This window comes from Nomascus leucogenys, chromosome X (assembly GCF_006542625.1).
Source record: "Nomascus leucogenys isolate Asia chromosome X, Asia_NLE_v1, whole genome shotgun sequence".
Taxonomy (NCBI): domain Eukaryota; kingdom Metazoa; phylum Chordata; class Mammalia; order Primates; family Hylobatidae; genus Nomascus; species Nomascus leucogenys.
This window is the reverse complement of record NC_044406.1, coordinates 97,779,774-97,804,846: the sequence shown is the minus strand read 5'-3', so window position 1 is coordinate 97,804,846 and position 25,073 is coordinate 97,779,774. Positions and strand designations below refer to the sequence as shown.

At 40.2% G+C, this 25,073-nt stretch overlaps 1 protein-coding gene across 4 annotated transcripts in view; it reads left to right on the top strand.

Annotated features, from left to right (window-relative positions):
• DCX (doublecortin) overlaps positions 1-25,073 on the top strand; it is a 118,501-nt gene that overhangs the window by 56,011 nt on the left and 37,417 nt on the right. For all 4 annotated transcript variants that reach the window (XM_012499118.2, XM_003262201.2, XM_003262202.2 and 1 more), the window contains exon 4: positions 24,031-24,133. In XM_012499118.2, coding sequence (XP_012354572.1) covers positions 24,031-24,133 — 103 coding nt within the window. The remainder of the gene's footprint in view (positions 1-24,030; positions 24,134-25,073) is intronic.

Genomic DNA, 25,073 nt, shown 5'->3' with positions numbered 1-25,073 from the left:
CCTTCATCATTTCAACTTCTTTCTTCTCCCCAAAGGTAGCCGAAGAGGAATCCTAAGGAACCGAATAACATAGTTTGAAACTACGAATTGAGTCCAACTTCTTCAGGGGACAGTGTGGTCCTGAGAGGAAAAATGACTTACCAAGGTTGCATAGTTACTTAGTGGACTAGATGGACCTAAACTTGGGTTTCCTATTTCCCATTTCAGAGATCTTTTCACTATGTCATGCTATTTCTCACTATTAACCACTGTACCCACCTTGATGATTCATAATAACCTTGGGCTCAACTAAAATCCTAGAACTACTGTTACTATCTATTTTGCTCTACCATATACAGTTTAATATTAAAAATCTAAATGTGAAAACTTACAATTATTAAATATATTACATGTAATCTCTCCCAGAACCCAAAGGGGCATTAAAAATCTTTTGCTTTGGCCCCAAAGTTCTGGCTTTTAAAAACTTTCTTTTGTTATCAACTTTTTATTTATGTATATTTTGTAGAAACAGGAATCTCGCTATATTGCCCATTTATATAGCGAGGTCTCAAACTCCTGGCCTTAAGTAATCCTCTCGCCTCAGTCTCGCAAAGTTTAGAAACTTTCTAAATCTTGATTCTGTCATTCAACATCAATCTTTTGATTGATTTTGATTCTTTTGGCAGGACTGTTCAATTAAAGTTATAATTCTTTGTTATAACTTTCACATTCAACTGCCAGTTTAATTTGCCAACAATTGTATAATTGACTCCTCACTTCAAAAACATCAGACTCATATTTTATGGCATTTTTCCTTGTTTACTTGGAGAACTCCTATTCAACTATTGAACCCCATTTCAAATGTCACCTCCTCTGTGAAGTGCTCCTAAGCTCTCACTCCCCGTCCTTAGAACAAAATAGATAGGTCCCATTTCTGTAAGATAACAAAATTATAATACTTAAATACTTTCTCTACTATGTTGCACATTCCATAAGGATCTTATGTATTCTCTGCATCCCCAGGCCCTGAGCCTGGGACAGCAGATTGGTCTGCTGTGACTGCTTACTGAGAAGGAATGTGAGGTTGAATAAGAACTCAATGGCAAGAGTGCTGTGAGGGGTTAATGATTTCTGCCATGGACTCTGAAGGCAGATGTTTTGCCAGTCCTAACCCAGGCCATGCCCACTCCTAGATGTCTAGTAAAGTTATCAAAAGAAAAGTTGGCAGGGCATGCCTTCCATCAACCCTTGTGTATACTGATTATAATTTTTCTTGAGTCCTCAAAAACTGTATTCTAATATCCCTTTTAAAATTTTTATCTGGGTATGGGCATCAAGTTAACTATTGGTTTATATTTCCCGAGATATACTTCTTCCCCTTTGCGAAAATTAGGACAACATTTCCTTGTCTTTAGCCTTCTGGCACCTCTTCCATTTTCCAAGAACTTTCCAGGTGGTGGTGACTCATTTGGAGAAAATGGCCTCTTTCACTCGGACCTTTCAACAGTATTGTTTGTAATGGTCAGGGGCCATGACTAGGAGATCTGTTTCTTGGAAAAAGTATATTTGAATTGGGCAAATCAGAGGCTGAAGTCAGGATGGCCAATAAATGTGTTATTGACAGAAGCCTGGCCTAGAAAGTGAGCCAAGTCTAGGAAGACAGTTTTCTCTGAACCATGGCCCAATAAGCATTTTGGATGGCCCTCCCTTGTCTCTCTTCCTTTCCCCTTCTCTTGGCTCTATGTTCTTCTCTTTGCTGTACTTCATCTCCTCTGAGCTGAATTTGGATGGCTAAAGTGTAGCCTCAGTACAAAAATGACCAGAAGAATGCACATCTGCCCTTGAATTTCTGATTAGGGCATAGGTCAGTGACTGTTAGTGACAGAGATGATAAGCAAAACAGGAAATAATATCAAGGCATTAAAGATATTAATGAACTTTTACCCATTAAAGACAAATGTTATCTTTAATTAAGAAATTAAAGATATCAGATTAATAATAGGTGTATTTCAGGCTGTATATGTTTGAAAAAGAGAGGATATCAGCTATGTAGACACACACAAAATACCACAAAATGGTGATTCATTGGAATAAAAACAACAGATTTTTTTGTGGACTTACCAGTGCCCAGTCTTGTGCTAGACTCTGGGTGGATACAAAGACATGATCCTAAAAATGTAGCAATAATTTAAAAATATTTTTCTACCTTAATAAGAGAATGACAAACAGGGGTTCAATTTAAAAAAAAAAACTTTTTCTTTAACAAGATTAAGAACCAAAATATGTGAACTTTTTAGAAGGCTAGCCTCCAATTACTAGAAAATGAAATTCATCCAAACTCTTTCTTTCAACTATGTGTAGGTTGAACAACCGTTGATCTACTATAAATGCAAAGAAAATGAGACTGAAAAGACTGCAGCTTGTCTCTTCACTTAGTGCTGTGGGTTGCTTTGTAGAGGTTGCAACAGGCCTGGTCCTTATTGGGATTAGGAAATCTCATCATGCAAGTTCCGTCCAGCGAAGGTTCCTGTCCCTCCGGCGTGAATCGTACTACCTATTTCAGTAAGAGGTACAGTGAGAAGGGGGCCTTTGGCCCTCCAACAGGTTGTCCTGCTGCTACAAACCATTGAAAACTAGAATTCTGATCCCAGCAGCCTATGCAAGAGGTGAATATAAACAGGGGCTGCTTTGCTTGAAGTGGAAAGGTTTGAGTTGAGCTCGTTCCAGGCAATCACACTGGCTGCCATTTTATACAGTCTATTTCTGTCTTCCTGTACACATCCCTCAATTTGCATTCCTGCTGAAACTTGCCACTAGTCCTGCCTTTCTGTGTGGGAGGTGGGATGGATTTGGAGGATAAAAAGAAAGGCCTTTTTGTGAGGGAGGAGAATACGGGACTTTCACTAGCTGTTCCTCCTAGATGTCTTCAGAGAAACATTTTGTCTCTTCGTCTCTTTGAGGGTTGTTACAGAAACTCTCTTTAACAGAGCCATCAGCCTTATTTCTTTATGTGTTTTACTTTCGACTGAGCTTGAACAAACTTAGCTCATTTTTTAAAGGGTAATTCACATAATGGGAAGATGAACTATAGGGAGATAGAGACAGAATTCTAAAGATGGTTTACATACAGAGGGTGATTCGAAAGGACAATCAAAGGCCTTCGATATATTTCACTAGATTTTAAGGGATATGAGAATGTCCGCTATTAGAGATTTATTCCCTCAGATTCAGTTTTGGCCCTTTCTAGGTATCCACGTCTTACCCAGGGTTGGGGGAATGCCTAGAGAGAACCATAACTGAACATTCTAGCATGAATTAGCTTATCAAAAATTTGCAGTTGACTCATCCTTTCCCAGTAATTAGTTACTGTTCATTGCCAATATATTGGACTTGGATCTTTTTCTCCATTCTTAAGGGAAACGAGCTTAATTGTGTAAGTACACAATCCTTAACAGGCTCAAAAAGTAACTGGTATGAGTCAAAACTTGGAGTAGCCAAGCAGTTTCGATGATTGTATAAACAAGGTCCAAAAGTCAATTTTTTTAGACTATTAAATGTAGGTCAGATGCAAGAAGAGAATTAAATTGTAACAGAATTGACTCAAATGAGAAACTTCCACCAGACTAATGGCTCCTTGAGGACAGGGGGCATGCCATGTTCTTCTCTGGGCCCTTAACAGTTACCATGGTGGCTGAATTATCATGAGCACTGAATGAATGTTACTCAATAAGTGAATGAATTAAGACAACTTTCTTGAATAAAAGACCAATTCTAGAGTGTATTAATAATGTTGGGGAGTCCTTTATCATATAGATTTTATAAAATAATAATAAAAAGGATAGTTACTACTATGCCAGGAATGTGGAAAGTGCTTCATAGGGACAGAGAAAAAGACAGTAGATTTCTCTCTCTTTTTTTCTTTTTGCCAAAACAAGATACACTTTGGCAGCCTTTCTTGTTCTCATCTTATCCAAATTCATTTTCCCTCAGGTCACACATCTTTTGTGATGTGTAATTATAATCTGTATTCATATAGCACTAATGATTTTCAAAGCATTTTATGTGCACTATTTCTTTTTGTTCTAAAATTTAAAAAAAATTATGAAGCACTCAAAGTAGTATTCACTCCATTTTTCAAGTCAGGAACCTGAGGCACACACCATTTAAGTCTATGATCACACAGCATTGTGTGACTGAACAAGGACTAGAAGCCAGTCTCTTTCTACAATACTACCTGAGTCTCAAAATTCAGGGATGGAGATTTGTTTGAAAAACAGCAGTTGGTTCTACTGCCTTCATGGTCATACTTTTTGTTGTTCCAAATTCCTCCTTTATAGTCCTTTCTAGGCATATGAAGCTGACACTTGAGAAATGGCCAAACCAGACACTATCTCAACTTTGGGGTTTCAATTTACTTTCCTTTTTTTCGTTCTTCAATACAGAGTTGATGCTTAATTGGCTCTAAAACACCATTGTGTAGGACATCTTTCTACCTCTGCTTAAGCCAGTTGGCACAAAAGTCTTCTGAAATTTGTTACCCAGAAGGCATTGCATCCTCTCTCTCTCTCTCTCTCTCTGTCTCTCTCTGTCTCTCTCTGTCTGTCTGCCTCAGCTTTCACTGACAGTCACAGGAGGAGCAACTCTTGTGCTAGCTGATAGTTCATTGAGTTGTTTCTTCCCTGGGGCTGGCATCTTTCTCACAGAGATTCAAAAGGCAGCAGGTCTGGTGTAATTGCCAGCCCAAACCCTATTTGGTGTTCCCGAATGAAATGAGTAGAGCAGTGTTGTACTGAAACCATAGATAAAGTTGGCCCTCAGAGCCTGGGAAGGATGCCAGGACTAGAACAGCTTGGAAAAACCAGAGGTCTAGGCAGGCTGAGTCATTAACCATACAACAGTTAGCAACTAGGAAATAAGCTTCTATTAGGGTTAAAGCAAGGCCAAGGGTCAAAAACTAAATAGCAATGAATAATAGTAACAGCAGCAACACCCTGGGGAATGAGATAAATTCTGCCTTAGCCCAGAAGCCTGCTGAGATGGAGCTGGTTCTTGGAGTGGTCAGCCTGGAATTCATAGGTGGAAGCAAGAAAGCCATCGTCAGAGGTGGGGAGTGAAGAGTATAATGGCCAGGGCTAAGGTAAATATCTTGGCAGTCATCAAATGCCCTAGACAGGGCTTCTCAACTCTGGCACTATTGACATTCTGGCCCAGATATTTCTTTGTTGTAGGGAGCTGTCCTGTGCATTGTAGGACATTTAGCAGCATTCCAGGCCTCTATGTCTTAGATGTCAGTGGCACCCCTCCTCCAAGTTGTTACAACCAAAAATGTCTCCAGAGATTGTCCAATATTTTCTGGGAGGAGGTTATTGGAGGGCGGCAAATCACACCTGGTTAAGAACCATTGCAGGCCAGGCACAGTGGCTCCCTCCTGTAATCCCCACACTTTGAGAGGCTGAAGCAGGAAGAATGCATGAGCCCAGGAGTTCCAGACCAGCCTGGGCAACATAGCGAAACCCCATTTCTACGAAAAATACAAAAATTAGCCTGGCCTGGTGGCTTGCGCTGGTAGTCCCAGCTACACAGGAGGCTGAAGTAGGGAGGATGGCTTGAGCCCAGGAGGCAGAGGTTGCAGTGAGATATGATTGCACCAGTGCACTCCAGTCTGGGTGACAGAAGCTGTGAATTCTGAAAGCTTATTGGCCTTGAGTCTTCTGTATTTACTAAATTATCTCCCAACTAGGGAAACTAAGGTAGCAGCTATAGGCATCTGCAATCTCATACTTCCCAAATGCTTTTTCATGTCTAGTGCCTGGCTCATCACTTCCATTAGACTGTTGCAATTCCTAATAACATTGAACACTTAGAATTTTCCCCAAATTCCACTTAATTGCAAACTCAGTGGTGAATCTGCTTATGGTTTTAATTTCTGAGCACTTAATAGATGGTTTACATGCTAACTGGAACAAATGTGTAAATACTTTTTACTTTTTGCAGTTGAATTCTAAAAGATATATTGTTTCTGTTTTCTTATTGTTTACCTTGAGCTTGTCATTTCTTCATTTTCATTTATTTCCCTACTTCCATTCAATCATATCTGTTACACTGGAAGTATATAGTCGATAAGGTGGAACACCCAGAGGCCAGAAGACAGAAGAGGGAGACAGGATAGGGAATCTTGACTAAAGTCGTTTGGCAAAAACTGGGTCTAAGAACCTCTGTTCTGGAAAACAGTGAGTGCAAAGAACACTGTATCCTCTTACCTATCTTCCAACTCAGCTTGTTCCCTCATGAGCCCACATACTGACTGGTGTGGTTTGGCTGTGTCCTCACCCAAATGCCATCTTGAATTGTAGCTCCCATAATTCCCATGTGTTGTGGAAGGGACTCAGTGGGAGATAATTGAATCATGGGGGCGGTTCCCTCCATACTATTCTCGTGGTAGTGAATAAGTCTCACAAGATCTGATGGTTTTATAAGGGGGAAACCCCTTTCACTTGGTTCTCATTCCCTCTTCTCTGCCACCATGCAAGTAAGATGTGACTTGCTCATCCTTGCCTTCCGCCATGATTGTAAGGCCTCCCCAGCCATGTGAAGCTGTGAGTCAGTTAAACCTCTTTCTTTTATAATTGCCCAGGCTCGAGTATGTCTTTATTAGCAGTGTGAGAATGGACTAATACACTGACCCTTTCCTAAAAATGAGAGGAAGAAGTGTATATAATTTTCCCTCTTATTGCTCTTGTGGTGGAATTGAGTGTGTGTCAGAAGAAGCAGGAGATCACTGAAGAACTATCAGAATAGCTCTGTGGACTAAGACAGGGTACAGAAGAGATAACATGATATAGTGGAAATGGTCCTAGACCAGGAGCTCAAACCCAAGTTCTAGTCCATGTCCTTCTTTTGTAGACATTTGGTCTTTGCAAATCACCTAAACTTGGTTGACCCTCAGTTCCATTATCCATAAAATAAACTACCTGTTTGCCTACATGGTAACTATATGGTTCAGAGGAGACAATGGGGTGACTGAAGCACAAAATGCGTAAAGGCTTTTACAAATGCAAAATGGTATTATTATTATTGCTTAATCACTATTCACACATTTCCTATATTCTAGGCTATAACAACAGCTCCTTCCTTTTGCTTAAAGTGGCAGATCTACTCTCCAGGACTTCCCCTCCAGATCTCCTTTCTACTCTCTACTCTATTCCACCCTGCTCTGTGTCCTGGGAAGCTGACTCTTATCAACAGGCTCCCTTGTTTTTTGGATTCCAGTTGTATTTAGCCAATGGGGAGCACTAACAAGGAGAAATGTGAGATTAGGCTATCTATTTCCAGGCACCCTGCCTGAGAGGTTGCTGGGCATCCCTTGACTGAAGGTCATAGCTCTTATCAGAGTGTTCTCTATATATAATTGTCATTCTCTCTCCCTCCCTCTGAGTTCTGGTTCCTGATACCGCCCCTCTCTCCTTCAGGCCTAAGAGTGGTAATGAACTTCACTATTACTATTCCCAAAATTCTACAGTGCCCTCTGTGGTTCTTCTATACCCTGCCCATACTTTTGTAATCAATCCCCTTTAGTAAACTCCACTCAATTTATCCACTCTAGGAGTGGCATGTATTTCCTACTGGTACCCTGACTGATGGTTGATGTACCCATGAGAACTCGTTCTTTCTTCTCTCCTAACCTTCTTCTTGCATAGCAAAATATACACTTACAGAGTAGTGGATATTATGTAAGGAAATGCAGTATGTTTATGGTCATTAGTATTCTGTCCAGCCATGTTGAGGTTAGCTCCTAAGTAACAATTTCAGAATATCTATAATCAAGCTGTATGTCCCTTACCAACTGGGCAGTCATGCTTTTTTTTTCCTATCCTCAGCCAACCACTAAGGAACATTTAGAAGTCATGACTGTCATGCCTACACTCTCCTGAAAAGTTAGCATCCTTCCTAATTCTAGCAACCTGGGAGGCAATGGGTCTGATGCACACCCTAGTCTTTGGTTTGCCGTAAATCAGTTTGCACTCCTTTGCTTCCTTTGGACTCAGTTTGCAGAGAATGAGCTTATATCCTTTTGCTTCCTTTGGACTGGAGTCTCAGGAAGCCTGGGAAGGGGGGGTACAGTTAAGCCTCTGGGATTCCACGACAGCTGCCAGCATTCTGGCCCGGGTGTCACTGCTCATTAACTGTGTCCAACCTGGAATGTTTCATAGACTGTCAGAGCTAGAAGAGACCTCAGAAATCAACTAGTCTAGAGACTCTTAATTTGGGATCTGTAGACAAGCTTCAAAGGAATCCTTAACCCCCCTAAACTATATGGAAAACTAGCTATCTATGGGCATATATGCATTTTTTCTAGGGAGAAGACCCACAGCTTTCATCAAATTCTCTAAAGGGCTTGTGACACAAAAAAGACATAGATCTCAGAAGGCTCTAGATCAGCACCTTCTCCTTACAGCAGAAGAAACAGACCTAAAGAGAAAGCAGTGAGCCAGTGTCAAGTTGTAACCTAGAATGCAGGTAGACAATAACTTTCTTTCTTTTTTTTTTTTTTTTTAACAAACCTTTCCTTCCCCTACGTGGTTCAAAAGCAATATCCCTCTCATGCTTTCTGTGTAGCAGACACCAGGAAACTGTTAAATGCAACAGATAACTGTAATGGGCCTTACAAGCACACTCTCTTATTTTAATTGACCTTACTAAACAGAACCTAGAGTTGTGTGGGGCCCAGAGCCAACCTTAGGGCTTAATGGTGCCAAGGGATCAAGCAGGGTTTTTCCACCCCAGTTCTTTCTGATGAATGGAGTTCTGTCTCGTCTCTGTTTCTCTGAGCCAATTTGTCCCCAGGGCCTTTTGGAAGGGCAGGTGTCAGTCCTGGGCATGTACTCAACAGCCCAACTCCAGCGCCTCTGCAGCTGTTCTAATCCTTGAGAGGCCCCCAGTGGGAGCTGACACAGACCCTTGGAAAAATGGCAAAGACAAAATAAGGAAAGAACACCCTTGAGCACTGAGGGGCTGCCAGCCTTCCAATCAGGCTGGTATTGCCTAGCTCAGATTATTAAATCACCACTAGCTCCAGGTAAAATAGGGTAGAAAGTCTTATTCCTTCCCATCTCCCCTCTGTGCCCTTCTTTCCCATACCACTGGTATTTTCATGCTACTCAGAGTCTCCTGCTGTTTTTCCTTACCTGGGTCTCCCCTGTCTAGGAAATGCCTTTGCAGTATACCTTAGGTACCTATAGTGTCAGAATAAATTAGACAATCTTGAGTTCTAGTATCAGCTCTGTCATTAACGGCAATGTGACCTTGTACAGGTCACTGAACCTTCATGGACCTTGACATTTCATTTATTAAAAATGAGGCCAATGAACCAAATGAGGTAATGAAGATAAGGGCACCTGACACATGTAAAACAGCAAAAGCTATGTAGGATCATTATGGCCCTTCACCATTCAAAGATAAACTATTTTAAAGGTTGAAAACCATAAATTTGAAGACCAACATCTCAGCTGAGATCTGACAGCCCAGATTTAATATAACTGGGTTGCCTGGGGGAAATTCTAGAATGGGGAGAGGAGAGTCACCATTGGCTATGGGGCTAAGAATATCAGTGGAAAAATGAGTTGACAGAACACGATCTATTTGAAAATTTTATCATGGTACTTTACAGCCAAAAGACCAATGTAAAGAGCTTCTGAGGACCAGTCACTCTTCACCAGGAAAGAGTGGAGAGCGATTCAGTCAGATCTAGTGGCTGGAGGATCAGATGGGAGTCAGTCTCAATATGACTTGCTATAGGAATAGGTACACTGGCTGCACGGGGGCTGGGAATTCCCAGAAAATGATACAGATAGTAGGAAAAGAATATCAATTTTTCCCTCCACAATCAGCTAGTCAACACTTTTTCTTAAGGCCCTGGGATGGGTCATGTTCTGTAGCTAAGCCCCACAAGGCAAGCCAAAGGAAATCAATGTCTTCAAGAAATGGATGCTTTGATGGGTGAAAGAGGGAGAAAGGACAAAACTCATCATATAATGATCCAGGCACTCAAAGAAATGGATTTTAGTTGGGAAGGGGGTTGACATTGTGTTGTTTTTAGGCAAATAATCAGAAAACAAAAAAATCAAGAATTAAGTAAGCAAGTCAATTTCATCTCTTATGACTTACTCTTCCATAAGATGCAGAGGACAGTGATCACTAGTAGTCCAGAGATAACCTTATTATATTGCAATATCCTTAATTACGAAACTAAGATTTAATTATGCGTTTTAGATTCTTCTTACTCTTCCTTGTTACTACTATTAATAATAATTTTTAAATATGTATTTTTTTGTACTTTAACTTACGATAGAATGGTGAACAAACAGATGAGGTCTCCACTCTTGTGGAGCCTAGATTCTTATGGTGGTGGTGGTTCTAGTTTATATTGGGCAATAGGTAAGACATCTCCACATAGGTGAAATTTGACTTCTGTTACTGTAATATGTCAGAATAAGTATTTTAAAAGGCCTTTTGGCTACAATATAAGTAAATTCTGAATAAATTTTAATAATCTTTTTACATTTCTTTTTTTAACAGTTTTATTGTTATATTATTCACATAATGTATAATTCACCCATTTAAAGTGTATAATTCAATGGTTTGGGTATATTATATTATTAATGTTTTTAATTTGGTCAAATATGTATAACATAAATTTTGCCATTTTAATGTGTGCAATTAATTTTAATAATTTTATGTGTACAATTCAGTGGCTTTAGTTACATTCACAGTATTGTTTGATCAGTATCTAGTTCTAGAACTTTTTAAACCTTTAACATGACAACCAACTGTTACCATTAAGCAATGACTTCTTATTCCTTCCTCCCACTAGCTGCTGGCAACTTCTAATCTAGTCTTTGATCCTATGAATTTGTCTCTTCTAGATATTTCATACAAGTGGAATCACACACTCTTTGTCCTTTTCTGTCTGGTTATTTCACTTAACATAATGTTTCCAAAGTCCATGTTGTAACATATATCGGAACTGCATTCTTTTTTGTAGCTGAATAATATTCCATTGTATGGATATACCACATTTTGTTTATCCATTTCATCTGTTGTCTCTTCTAGCTCTGACAGTCTATGAAACATTCCAGATTGGTCACGAGAGCCAAAATTGACACATGTGTTCTAATTAAACTAAAGAGCTTCTGCACAGCAAAAGAAGCTATCATCAGAGTGAACAGGCAACCTACAGAACGGGAGAAAAATTTTGCAATGTACCCATCTGACAAAGGTCTAATATCCAGAATTACTAGAAACTTAAACAAATTTACAAGAAAAAAAACCCATGAAAAAGTGGGCAAGGGATATGAACACACTTCTCAAAATAAGACATTATGTGGCCAGCAAACATAGGAAAAAAAGCTCAATATCGTTGATCATTAGAGTAATGCAAATCAAAACTACGACGAGTTGCTATCTCACACCAGTCAGAATGGTGATTATTAAAAAGTCAAGAAACAATAGATGCTGGCAAGGCTGTGGAGAAATAGGAACGCTTTTACACTGTTGGTGGGTATGTAAATTAGTTCAACCATTGTGGAAGACAGTATGGTGATTCCTCAGGGATCTAGAACTAGAAATACCATTTGACCCAGCAATCCCATTACTGGGTATACACCCAAAGGATTATAAATCATTCTACTATAAATACACATGACTGGCGTGAGATAGTATCTCATTGTGGTTTTGATTTGCATTTCTCTAATGATCAGTGATGTTGAGCTTTTTTTCCTATGTTTGTTGGCCATGTAAACGTCTTATTTTGAGAAGTCTGTTCATATCCTTTGCCCACTTTTTCATGGGGTTGTTTGTTTTTTTCTTGTAAATTTTGTTTAAGTTCCTTATAAATTCTGGATATTAGACTTTTGTCAGATGGGTACATTGCAAAAATTTTCTCCCATTCTGTAGGTTGCCTGTTCACTCCGATGATAGTTTCTTTTGCTGTGCAGAAGCTCTTTAGTTTGATTAGAACCTATTTGTCATTTTCGGCTTTTGTTGCAATTGCTTTTGGCATTTTTGTCATGAAGTCTTTGTCCGTGTCTATGTCCTGAATGGTATTGCCTAGGTTTTCTTCTAGGGTTCTTATGGTTTTAGGTTTTACATTTAAGTTTTTAATCCATATTGGGTTAATTTTTGTGTAAGATATAAGGAAGGGGTCCAGTTTCAGTTTTCTGCATATGGCTAGCCATTTTTTCCCAGCACCATTTATTGAATAGGAGATGCTTTCTCCATTGCTTGTTTTTGTCAGGTTTGTCAAAGATCAGATGGTTGTAGATGTGTGGTGTTATTTCTGAGGTGCTGTTTTGTTCCATCAGTCTATATGACTGTTTTGGTACCAGTAACGTGCTGTTTTGGTTACTGTAGCCTTTTAGTATAGTTTGAAGTCAAGTAGCGTGATGCCTCCAGCTTTGTTCTTTTGCTTAAGATTGTCTTGGCTATACAGGGTCTTCTTTGATTCCATATGAAATTTAAAGTGTTTTTTTTTCTAATTCTGTGAAGAATGTCAATGGTAGTTTGATGGGAATAGCACTGAATATATAAATTACTTTGGGCAGTATGGCCGTTTTCACGATATTTATTTTTCCTATCCATGAGGATGGAATGTTTTTCCATTTGTTTGTGTCCTCTCTTATTTCCTTGAGCAGTGGTTTGTAGTTCTCCTTGAAGAGGTCCTTCATATCCCTTGTTAGCTGTATTCCTAGGTAGTTTATTCTTTTTTTGTAGTGATTGTGAGTGGGAGTTCATTCATGATTTTGTTCTCTGCTTGTCTGTTGTTGGTGTAAAGGAATGCTTGTGATTTTTGCACATTGATTTTGTATCCTGAGATTCTGCTGAAATTGCTTGTTAGTTTAAGGAGTTTTGGGGCTGAGATGATGGGGTTTTCTAAATGTAAAATCATGTCGTCTGTAAACAGATACAATTTTACTTCCTCTCTTCCTACTTGAATACCCTTTATTTATTTCTCTTGCCTGATTGCCCTGGCCAGAACTTCTAATACTATGATGAATAGGAATGGTAAGAGAGGGCATCCTTGTCTTGTACCAGTTTTCAAGAGAAATGCTTCTAGCTTTTGCCCATTTAATGTGATATTGGCTGTGGGTTTGTTATAAATTGTTCTTACTATTTTGAGATATGTTCCATCAATACCTAGTTTATTGAGAGATTTTAACATGAAGGAATGTTGAATTTTATCAAAGCCTTTTCTGCATCTATTGAGATAATCATGTGGTTTTTGTCTTTGGTTCTGTTTATGTGATGGATTATGTTTACTGATTTGCGTATGTTCAACCAGCCTTGCATCCCAGGATGAAGCTGACTTGTTCATGATGGATAAGTTTTTTTGACGTGCTGCTTGATTCGGTTCACCAGTTTTTTTTTTTTTTTTTTGAAATGGAGTCTCGTTCTGTCGCCCAGGTTGGAGTGCAGTGGCGCGATCTCCACTCACTGCAACCTCTGCCTCCCAGATTCAAGCCATTCTCCTGCCTCAGACCCCTGAGTAGCTGGGACTACAGGTGCCCACCACCATGCCCAGCTCATTTTTGTATTTTTAGTGGAGACAGGGTTTCACCATGTTGGCCAGGCTGGTCTCAAACTCCTGACCTCAGGTGATCTGACCACCTTAGCCTCCCAAAGTGCTGGGATTACAAGCGTGAACCACCACACCCAGGCTGCCAGTATTTTATTGAAATTTTTTGCATCTATGTTCATCAGGGATATTGGCCTGAAATTTTCTATTTTTTGTTGTGTTTCTGCCTGGTTTTGGTATCAGGATGATGCTGGCTTCGTTAAATGAGGTAGGGAGGAGTCCCTCCTTTTCAGTCATTTGGAGTAGTTTCAGAAATAATGGTACCAGCTTCTCTTTGTACCTCTTGTAGAATTTGGCTGTGAATCTGTCTGGTCCTCGGCTTTTTTTTGGTTGATAGGCTATTAATTACTGACTCAATTTCAGAACTTGTTATTGGTCCATTCAGGGATTCAATTTCTTCCTGGTTTAGTCTTGGGAGGGTGTATGTGTCCAAGAATTTATCCATTTCTTCTAGATTTTCTAATTTATTTGCATAGAGGTGTTTATAGTATTCTCTGATGGTAGTTTGTATTTCTGTGAGGTCAGTGGTGATATCCCCTTTATCATTTTTATTGTGTCTATTTGGTTCTTCCCTCTTTTCTTTTTATTAGGCTAGCTAGTGGTCTATCTATTTTGTTAATTTTTTAAAAAAAAACCCAGCTCCTGGATTCATTGCTTTTGGGTGGGCGGGGGGGAGTTTGTGTGCTTATCTCCTTCAGTTCTGCTCTGATCTTAGTTATTTCTTGTCTTCTGCTAGCTTTTGGATTAGTTTGCTCTTGCCTCTCTAGCTCTTTTAATTGTGATGTTAGGTTGCCAATTTGATATCTTTCTAGGTTTCTGATGTGGGCATTTAGTGCTATAAATTTCCCTCTTCGCACTGCTTTAGCTGTGTCCCAGGGATTCTGGTACGTTGTCTCTTTGTTCTCTTTGATTTTAAAGAACTTCTTGATTTCTGCCTTAATTTCATTGTTTAACCAGGAGTCATTCAGGAGCAGTTTGTTCAATTTCCATGTAATCGTGTGGTTTTGGGTGAGTTTCTTAATCCTGAGTTCTAATTTGATTCCACTGTGGTCTGAGAGACTGTTTGTTAGGATTTCAGTTCTTTTGCTTTTGCTGAGGAGTGTTTTACTTCCAATTATGTGGTCGATTTTAGAATAAGTGCCACGTGGTGCTGAGAAGAATGTGTATTCTCTTGATTTGGGGTGGAGAGTTCTGTAGATGTCTTTTAGGTCCACTTGATCCAGGCCGAGTTAAAGCCTGGAATATCCTTGTTAATTTTCTGTCTCGTTGATATGTCTAATATTGACAGTGGGGTGTTAAAGTCTCCCACTATTATTGTGTGGGAGTCTAAGTCTCTTTGTAGGCCTCTAAGAACTTGATTTTGAATATGGATGCTCCTGTATTGGATGGATATATATATATATATAATAGTTAGCTCTTCTTGTTGAATTGTTCCCTTTACAATTATGTAACGTCCTTTGTCTTTTTTTGATCTTTGTTGGTTTAAAGTCTGTTTTGTCAGAGACTGGGATTGCAACCCCTGCTTTTTTTTTTTGCTTTCCGTTTGCTTGGTAAATTTTCCTCCATCCCTTTATTTTGAGCCAGTGTGTGTCTTTGCATGTGAGATGCATCTTCTGAATATAGCACACCAATACGTCTTGACTCTTTATCCAATTTTCCAGTCTGTGTGTTTTAATTGGGGCATTTAGTCCATTTAAATGTAAGGTTAGTATTGATATCTGTTAATCTGGTCCTGTCATAATGATGCTATCTGGTTATTTTGCACACTATTTGATGTGGTTTCTTCATAGTGTCATTGGTTTTTATATTTTGGTGTGTTTTTGCAGTGGCTGGTACCAGTTTTTCCCTTCCATATTTAGTGCTTCTTTCAGGAGCTCTTTCAAGGCAGGCCTAGTGGTAATGAAATCCCTCGGCATTTGTTTGTCTGGAAATGATTTTATTTCTCCTTTGCTTATGAAGCTTAGTTTGACTGGATGTAAAATTCTCAGTGGAAAATTCTTTTCTTTAAGAATGTTAAATATTGGCCCCCAATCTCTTCTGGCTTGTAGAGTTTCTGCTGAGAAGTCTGCTGTTAGTCTGATGGGCTTCCCTCTGTAGGTGACCTGGCCTTTCTCTCTGGCTTCCCTTAACATTTTTTCCTTCATTTAGACCTTGGAGAATCTGAGGACTATGTGTGTTGGGGTTGATCTTCTCATGGAGTGTTTTAATAGTGTTCTCTGTATTTCCTGAATTTGCATATTGGCCTGTCTTGCTAGGTTGGGGAAGTTCTCCTGGATAATACCCTGAAGTGTGTTTTTTGGCTTGTTTCCATTCTCCCTGTCTCCTTTATGTACTGCAATCAATCGTAGGTTCAGTCTTTTTGCGAAGTCCCATATTTCTTGGAGGGTTTGTTCATTCCTTTTCATTCTTTTTCCTCTAGTCTTTTCTGCATGCCTTATTTCAGTAAGGTGGTCTTCAAACTCTGATATCCTTTCTTCTGCTTGGTGGAGTCGGCTATTAATACTTGTGTATGCTTCATGAAGTTCTTGTGCTGTGTTTTTCAGCTCCATCAGGTCATTTATTTTCTCTCTAAAATGGCTATTCTAGTTAGCAGCTCCTCTAACCTTTAATCAAGGTTCTTAGCTTCTTTGCATTGGGTTAGAACATGTTCCTTTAGCTTAGCATAGTTTTTTCATTACCCATCTTCTGAAGCCTACTTCTGTCAATTTGTCCATCTCATCCTCCTTCTAATTCTGTGCCCTTGAAGAGACATTGAGATCATTTGGAGAAGAGGTACTCTGGGCTTTTGGGTTTTCAGCATTTTTTTCATTGATTCTTTCTCATCTTCATGAGTTTGTCTAGTTTCGATCTTTGAGGCTGCTGACCTTTGCATGGGGTTTTTGTGGGGGCTCTTTGGTTGTTGTTGATGCTGTTGTTGTTGCTTTCTGTTTGTTTTTCTTTCGATGGTCAGGTCCCTATTCTGTAGGGTGGCTGTGGTTTGCTGGGGGTTCACTTCAGGCCATATTCATCTGGTTCACTCCATGCCTAGAGATGTCACTCAAGGAGGCTGGAGAACAGCAAAGATGGGTGTCTTTTCCTTCTTCTGGTATCTCTGACCTCGAAGGGCACCAACCTGATGCCAGTAGGATCGCTCCTGTATGAGTTTGTCTGATAACCCCCGTTGAAGGGTCTCATTCAGTCGGGTGGCATGGGGAACAGGACCCGTTTAATGAAGCACTTTTTCCCTTGGTGGAAGGGGTGTGCCTCACTGGGGGAAAACCCACTCATCTGGGCTGCCTTGATTCCTCAGAACTACCAGGAAGAAAGGCTAAGTCTGCTGGTCTACAGAGACTGCAGCCACCCTTACTCCTACAGGTTCAGGCCAACGGAGATCAGAGTTCTGCCCCTGAGCCTCTGACTAGAGTTAATAAAGTTCCTGCAGGGAATCCTCACCCAGTGAGGAAGGATGAGTCAGGGTCAGGCCTGAAGAGGCACTCTGGCCACAGTCTGCCACAGCCAGTGTGCTGGGCTGTTGGGGACATGTCTTGGGACCAAGCAGTACAGCTCCCTGGCTCCAGCAGGGGAAAAGTGTGGCCTGGAGCTATAGAGATGAATGCTGCCCTTCCCCCACCCAGGGAGCTAAAATGTTTGGATTTTATTTTATCAGTGATGGGCAGGCTTTCAAGGGTTTTAAACAGAAGAGTGATATTCCTGATTAAAATTATAAAATACTACTCTGATTGCTTTATACAAAACAGAATAGGTATTTGTGGGGCATGCAGAGGGCATGCTGCCTAGAGAACAGTTATGAGACTATATTGTAGTGTATTTTAGACTAGTAATGTGATCAGGGAGAGGGAGAAAAGTGGCTCCTAATGAAAAATTACTCTCAGGTTTCTGGTTTGGGTAATTGTGTGAATTGTGCCTTTTCTTTAAGATAAGGAAAGCTGAAGGGAAGTAAAATATGGAGGAGAGAAATAACAGTTTAGTCTTGGGCATATTAAACATGGAATGCCTATTAGACAAGCAAGTGGAGATATTGAACAGGCAGTTGGATGGATATACATGTCTAGAGTACAGGGGTAAGAAGGACCTGGAGATATCAATGTGTGAGTATTCAGTATATATATAGCATGTGTCTTAGTTAATTGTCTGTTGCTTATAACAGATTACCTAAAGCTGGGTAATTTACAAAGAAGCATAATTTATTTCTTACAGTTCTGGAGGCTGTGAAGTTCAAGGTCAAGGGGTCAGATCTGGTGAGGGCCTTCTTGCTGGTAGGGACTTTCTATAGAGTTCCGAGGTGGTATAGGGCATCACATGGCAAGGGGACTGAACATGCTAGCTCAGGTCTCACTTTCTCTTCTTATAAAGCCACCAGTTCTCCTCCCATGATAACTCGTTAATCCATTAACCCATTCATCCAGAGCCCTCATGACCCAATCACCTCTAAAAAACCCCACCTTTCAATAATGCCATATTGGGGAGTAAGTTTCAACATGAGTTTTGGAGGGGACAAACATCGAAACCATAGCAATGTGTAAAGCCTTGGAACTGGATATGATCACCTAGTAAAAATATGTAAATAAAAAATAAAAGAGATGTAAGACCTGATCACTGGGGCTTTCAAATACTGAAAGTCTAAAAAAGGAAAAGACTCTAGCAAAAGAGATTGAAGCAGAAGGAAATTCAGAAGACTGTGATCTCACAGAAGCAAAGAAGGAAAAGTAGGGAAAAGAACTCGATCAACTTATATCCAGTGTTGCTGATGGGTTGAGTAAGATGAGGCCAGAGAAGGACCATTGGATTTGACAACATGAAAGCCACTGTTGGCCTTAACAAGAGCAGCCTTGGTGGAGCAATGGGAATGGAAGCCTAATTGGATTGAGTTGAGAGGAGAATTACAAGTATGAAAGAAAACATAAAATACCATAAACGTGGAAGTGTTTCAAAAACAGTAAAAATATCACACAAGTGTAAGTGCCATTGTTATTATTTCAGCACAGATTTTAGGAAAGTTCAGGGCATTGAATAAAGAGATCTGTGAAAAAAAAAAAAGAAAAGGCACTACAGAACCAAGGAGCTTGTTGCGCAGGCAAAAATGTTGTCATAAAAAACCCGCAAATAAGGCTTCAAGATAACCTCAGAAACATGAGTTTGATTAAAAAAAAAAAAAAAAAAGTCAGGGTTGTTTCCGAAAGGTTGCTGCAGTTCACCAAGCCAACTCTGTGTCAACCTCTGACTGGAGCTGGTCCAGGGCTGGTAGGTGGGAAATGTTCCAAAATACGAGTAGCAGTAACATTTAGAAAAAGCCTCATCTGTTATGTTTACTGCGATTTTATTAACTCATTTTGCAAAATTTCCCTGCCATTCTTGATAGGCAAGGCACACTGTTGGCAAGACTGAAAAATCAGTGTGGTTTGTGTTCCTTGCCACAGTTTTTCCCTCTTCTTTACCACTCCGGCCACTCCTCCTCATAGACACTCTCTGCCCTCCTCTTCACCCTGAATTCCACCAACAGACAACTCTATGTTTTGCCTGTGTAGAAGGTTGGCAGGTGAGTCTAGGCAATTGTGCTGTGCATAGCTTTGGAAAATCAGAATACCTTACTATAGTCAACAGGATGCAACTCTTCCTAGGGCTGTTAAGAAAAGGATACCTACCTTTGTTTTGCAATCACCTCTGCATGGAGTACCTCCATCAACCTATATCCCACTCATCCTTCAAGACTCAGTTTTTCTGTGTGAAGCCTTCCCCAGTTCATAATTAGAATTGTTCTCTTTGTCCTCTGTGCTTCCCTTGCTCTTTGCATCTTTATAATAGTGCAAACAGCAGCCTGCCTTGTATTCCAATTATTTGTGTAATCCGGACTTGCTTATTATGTTGTCAACTCTTTGAAGACATGGCCCTTTATTAGACATTTCTGTATCTCTTACAGAGTTCCTTTGCCCTAGTAAGTGCTTAATGTATCAATATTAGTAGAATTGAACTTCTGAAGAAAATATTTTACAAGTTAAAAGTGATCATCATAGATAATGTGAGCAAGACCTTACTTCTCAAGAAAACATTTATTTCTAAATAGTTAGGTAAGTGAAATGTAGAATCTACTAGAACCAGGCATGTTCAAAAACGAACTGCCAGCATCTGTAATATGTGGATGGAGAATCTAATCAAGCTTAAATCAAGTCACAGAGTGAAGTTTCTATTTGCAGCTAATAGACTCAAACTTCTCTGACACAATGATCTGTTGTCTCCATTTCCCTATGTGTACTTTGACATTTAAGCCACTGGACTATCCGTATAATCTATTGTTCACGCTAATGCACAACCAAGCTGGCTTCCCTTCCCCCAACACCTGCTGTTTTTTTTTTTTTTTCCAAAGGAAGAGCATTGAGTTAATGGTTCAATGTTAATGTGAGTTGATTTTATTAATTTTGTCCTGGAAGTTGATTAATTATAAAGGTAGGTGTCATGCCTTTGTGTTCTCTTCCCTGACTTAAAAATCCAAGTATGATTCATACTGAAGCTGATGTCAGCAAGACCTTTGATCCCTGAGGATGCTGTAGTGCTGTAAGTGATATTATGATGATTATTATATTTACTATTTCTGTTGCCCCCTTGTAATGGAAATTATATCTCAAAAAACTAACTGGGAAAATCATACATGTGTAATGTTAGCTAAGGTGGACTTTGTATCATATTACCTCCATGGAATTTTAAAAAGCAGGTGTTAAGTGAGTGTGAGTTTCATTTGAGAATTATTTCTTATATTCCATTCTTCTTCTCCTCCTCCTCCTTCTTTTCCTTCTTCTACTTTCTTTTCTTCCGCCTTCTCCCTCTCCTTGTCCTCCTTCTCCATCATATACTTGGTTATTGTTACAGTAATGAATAGAGTTTGGTTGTCCATAGATTAAGCATATCCTTAAAGAAGCTTATTTTTTCAATCTGGTAAGATGTTCTAATGCATAGCAGGCATTGATTAGGACAAATATAGATTTTCCTGTCTAGGCTACAGATATGCCTTTGAAGTCAGTGCTTTAGGATAATATGTTCTTTCAGGCAATTGAGTTATTTTGTCCTGAATTGAAGCAGAACACCTGAATGCTAGTCCCAACTCTGCCATGAGCCAGCTGTGTATCCTTGGGACACTTCGACTCTCTGTGCTTTGAGTTCCTCTTATTTAAGATGGAGAGCATTCTATTTTCCCAACCCTGTAACAAAGATAGGGGGCTGCTGTGTCTCAATAGCCAAGACATTTAGGAAAGCTGGGTATCCACATGCACAAAGTGCGTTTGTCTGCATTTGGGAGCCAGTAAAATGTGGAATGGGATCACACAAAGACATCTGATGCTGAACAGCTGGATTGTAGCATGACTGTGTTTGAAGCCAGCCACACCACTGTGAGTCTGTCAGAAGCATAGGGGACTTTGCCTTCCTTAGAAGCTCCCCCAAAGAGGGGTTATCCAAAGGCTTTTCCCAAAGCCTGGGTGTGGGTGGAGAGGCTTGTGGTTGGAGGAGGGTGGATCATTGTAACAGCAACCCCTAGAGCAATATGTAAGACATTATTTTCCTACAACAGGATATCATGGCATGTGTCTGAGATGGCTGCTTTGGAGCTTTTAGGTTTTCTTCTTAGGAAGCAATTTCCACAAATACCTCCATAATGAACGCTCTGGTGACTTTGCAGGGAAGGTTGCTGTTTGAAGCATTTACTAAATTTTTTTTACTAGTTTCAATTTTCTATTTCTTTTTGAACTAATTCGATTATTGAGTCTTTTCTTTTCTTTCTTTCTTTTTTTTTTTTTCGGAGTCTCTCTCTGTTGCCAGGCTGGAGTGCAGTGGTGTGATCTTGGCTCACTGCAATCTCCGCCTCCCGGGTTCGGCTCACTGCAATCTCCGCCTCCCAGGTTCTAGCGATTCTCCTGCCTCAGCTCCCCCGCCCCCCAAGTAGCTGGGATTACAGGTGTGCACCACCATGCCGGACTAATTTTTTGTATTTTAGTAGAGACGGGGTTTCACCATGTTGGCCAGGATGGTCTCGATCTCCTGACGTCGTGATCCACCTGCCTCGGCCTCCCAAAGTGCTGGGATTACAGGCGTAAGCCATTGCACCCGGCCTAGACTTTTCTTTAAAAATCATCATTTCATTTGTTTTCAAACTAATTAGCATAGTTATGTGAAGAATAGTTTCTGAATTCACATTATTTCTACTTTCTTGTTCCTAAATTTGTATACTTGTGTTGCCTTTTAAAGTCTCTAAATGCTAATCTCCGTTGTCTGCTGCAGTTGATTTCATCTTTCTTATTCCTACTTTTCTGTCTTTGTATATCCTTACAAAGCCCCCGAATATTCCTATTTCTTACCTTCTTTGCATGTAGCTGAGGCAGAAACAGCCCTAAGTAAATTTTCACTGTGTGATAAGCTCTCTACAAGGAACCACAGGAAGATATAGAGGAAGGTATAAATTTGGCTGTTAGATTCAGAAACCTGTGATACAATGGGGAGAACTAAGTGAGTCCTCATGAAAATACAGGCAGGTCTTGAAACAAAGTGCTAAATCCTTGAGACCACTAACAGAGGGACACTCACGGATGAGGTATTCCTGACTCATGACCAAAAATAAAGTCAGCTAGTCAGGGTCAAAGGCAGCCTCGAATAGGAAGATATGGCAGAGATCTTCAGGGTCAAGGATGTGACGGCAGGTAAATAGTTCAGAGATATTTGGTGTATCAGAGTTAAGGGCTCTGTGTTTTATTGAGCCAAGGTCCAAGATATTGGTAGGAGGTCTGCAGCTAGGCTCAAAACCATGTAGCCTCTGTCATTGGATCCACTACTAGGACAATATGCAGGATGCCTATTGAACTAACAGTGCTAACCAGTGACTAGGGTCATTGGACATGGTAATCAATAGCTTTCACAGCACCAACAGATACTCCCATCCTAGCACTCATGATACTAAATTGAAATGCTCTATTTCAATGTATCTCACCTCATCAGACTGTAAGCTCCATGAAGTCATGGCCTGAGTCTTCTTCATCTTTGTCTCCCCAGTGACTGATCTATATGTAAGTGCTTTGTATTGCCAAGTGGTTAAAAGGACAGGCTTTGAAGTTAGATAGATCTGTGTTTATTTGGCTTCATTGATCTCCACCTGGAAAACTTACTTATTGTCTCTGGGTCATAGTTTTCTCAAGACTAAAATAGTAATGACAATAAATACTGACTTCTAGAGTTTCTTGTGAGGGTAAAATGAGATGACAGATTTGGAATTACTTACCAGAGTGCCTGTCACAGAGTAAGCATTCAATTTGTTGGTAGCTCTGATTGTCATTCTGTGATCGTGGAATGAATGGATGAAGGACAAGTGGGCTGAAGAAAGGTGTTGGCCAATTTGATGAGGTCAAGACCCAGGACTGGAAAGAGGCTTAATGAGAGTGACCCTGCAATCCTTCAAGTCGCCTTCTCTTCTCTGGGCATCTCTTGAATGATTGGGAGGCTGACACAATGGGGATAATCTTTAAGTATATCTCCTTTTGTGTAAGGCTTGCAATCATTTTGGCTGGGAAAACAGGGATTGAGTTAACCTTGGGTGGGGGTGATGTTATTAATATTAATATTTTTCTAATGTAACATATCGCTCTCTGCACCCAGCAAGCTGTTGTTAGTTTGTGAGCACCATGCCTTTGGAAAGCCATTGCTGGCAGCTTGAATGGGAAACTTAGAACAATTAGAGGCTTTGAACACTTTCAAACTAAGAGGTGGGATAAGCATGTTTTGACTCTATGGTTCCTCCAGGGGTTTCCCTGATGTGCTGGACTAATTATCAGATGTAATTAGGAAAGCCGAGAAGTGGGGAGACTGCAGGGAGCAGCATACTTTCCCAGGGACCCTCATCTCTTTGTGCAGAGAGGGGGTTGGGGAGACTGTCTGTCCGTTGTGGAGAAGCAGTAATGCTTAGGATGCTAGCAGGCATGAGGGTCCTGGGAACATGGCTCTACCAGTAGAAACTCAGGCCTATTGGGACCCATTGCTCATGATGAAGTTTTCCTCTTCTGGTTTCACAGGAAGAAATGGTATTCTGTGCCACTACCAGGTTCTCGGCCAGCTTTTAGCAAAAGTTCAATTTTTGTGTGTCCAAAGCAGTTAAGAAATGATGTCCTTCCTTTAGAACTCATTCAGATGAAGCAGCACATTTCCACTTCTGGGTCAGCTACAGTCAGACTGCAGAAGATTTTTCTCATCTTCCTTGGCCCAGACCCTCGCCCTAGAGTTGGGCCAGGAGCTTCCTGTCTTTGAGGCTCTGAGAAAAGGTGACATTTGTAGGGCCATCTGGGAGCTGAAGATGATGGCCTAGATGGGAAGCTTTTCTCCTTGTCAATGTAGTGTGAGGTTCATTGTCACAGTACCATCATATACAATCAGTGTTTCTGCTTTCTCCACAGGTAACCTGTCTCCATGATTTCTTTGGTGATGATGATGTGTTTATTGCCTGTGGTCCTGAAAAATTTCGCTATGCTCAGGATGATTTTTCTCTGGATGAAAATGGTAAGCATAACCACTGGGTTTTATTGCTCCATGGTTCTCTCCCCTTCTATCCTTTAGGATTTCCATGGGTTTGTATGGCATGGAAAACATCCACGCATGATCCTTCAAGGGCTTATAATGTTAGTCTTTCTCCTGTATATTTGGATACATGGGTCATGACCCATGTAAGACTGAAAGACTGACTGGATGTCCCAGAGTCCCAGGCTCCAAACTCAGTAAAACTCACTATCTGCCCCAATAGTGACCATATTTCTTGAACCATATATTGTGTCACATGGGATAACAGGCACAATCAGACCACAGGAAGGAATATTTTCAGTCAGAACTTGGATATTATACATATCCTTTTTTCTCCATTCAACGTCCTCCAGCTATTTAGCTCATGATTATGGTTCCAATTTAGAGAGATTTTTCCACAGTATTCTTAGTGTCAAACCTTTTCACACCATCAAACTTGCTGCCCCATTCGTCTGCCTTGTGATTCAGGATTACAGAGGGTTATTAATAATAAGAAGGATCTAATCGTCTTCCCATCTCTGTTTGTTTGAGTCCAAGCTCCAGGTATACATTAAAGGTTAATTAGCTCACGCAGCAACAAGGGTAGAATGTGATGCTGATGGAAAGATACATTCAGAGCATATTTCCCATTTAGGAGAAGCAAAGTATGAAAAAAAATCAAAGGGAATTTTGCTAATATAGACTTTATAAACAACTCAAGTGACAAGAACCCTCTAAGAGGTGGCATTTCTGCTGTGTTCCCTTTAGGAAGAGGCAATGACTATAGAATAGCTAAACAAACCTCAGGTTATGTCCAATTTCCTATACCTTCTGTATCTTCAGCTCTGGACAGTGATCACTAAAGGTCACCAACCAAAACAAGAAGTGAAACAAACAAAAAGGGGCTTTCTGCTGAACTCAGTTTCCTAAAATATTCAATTTA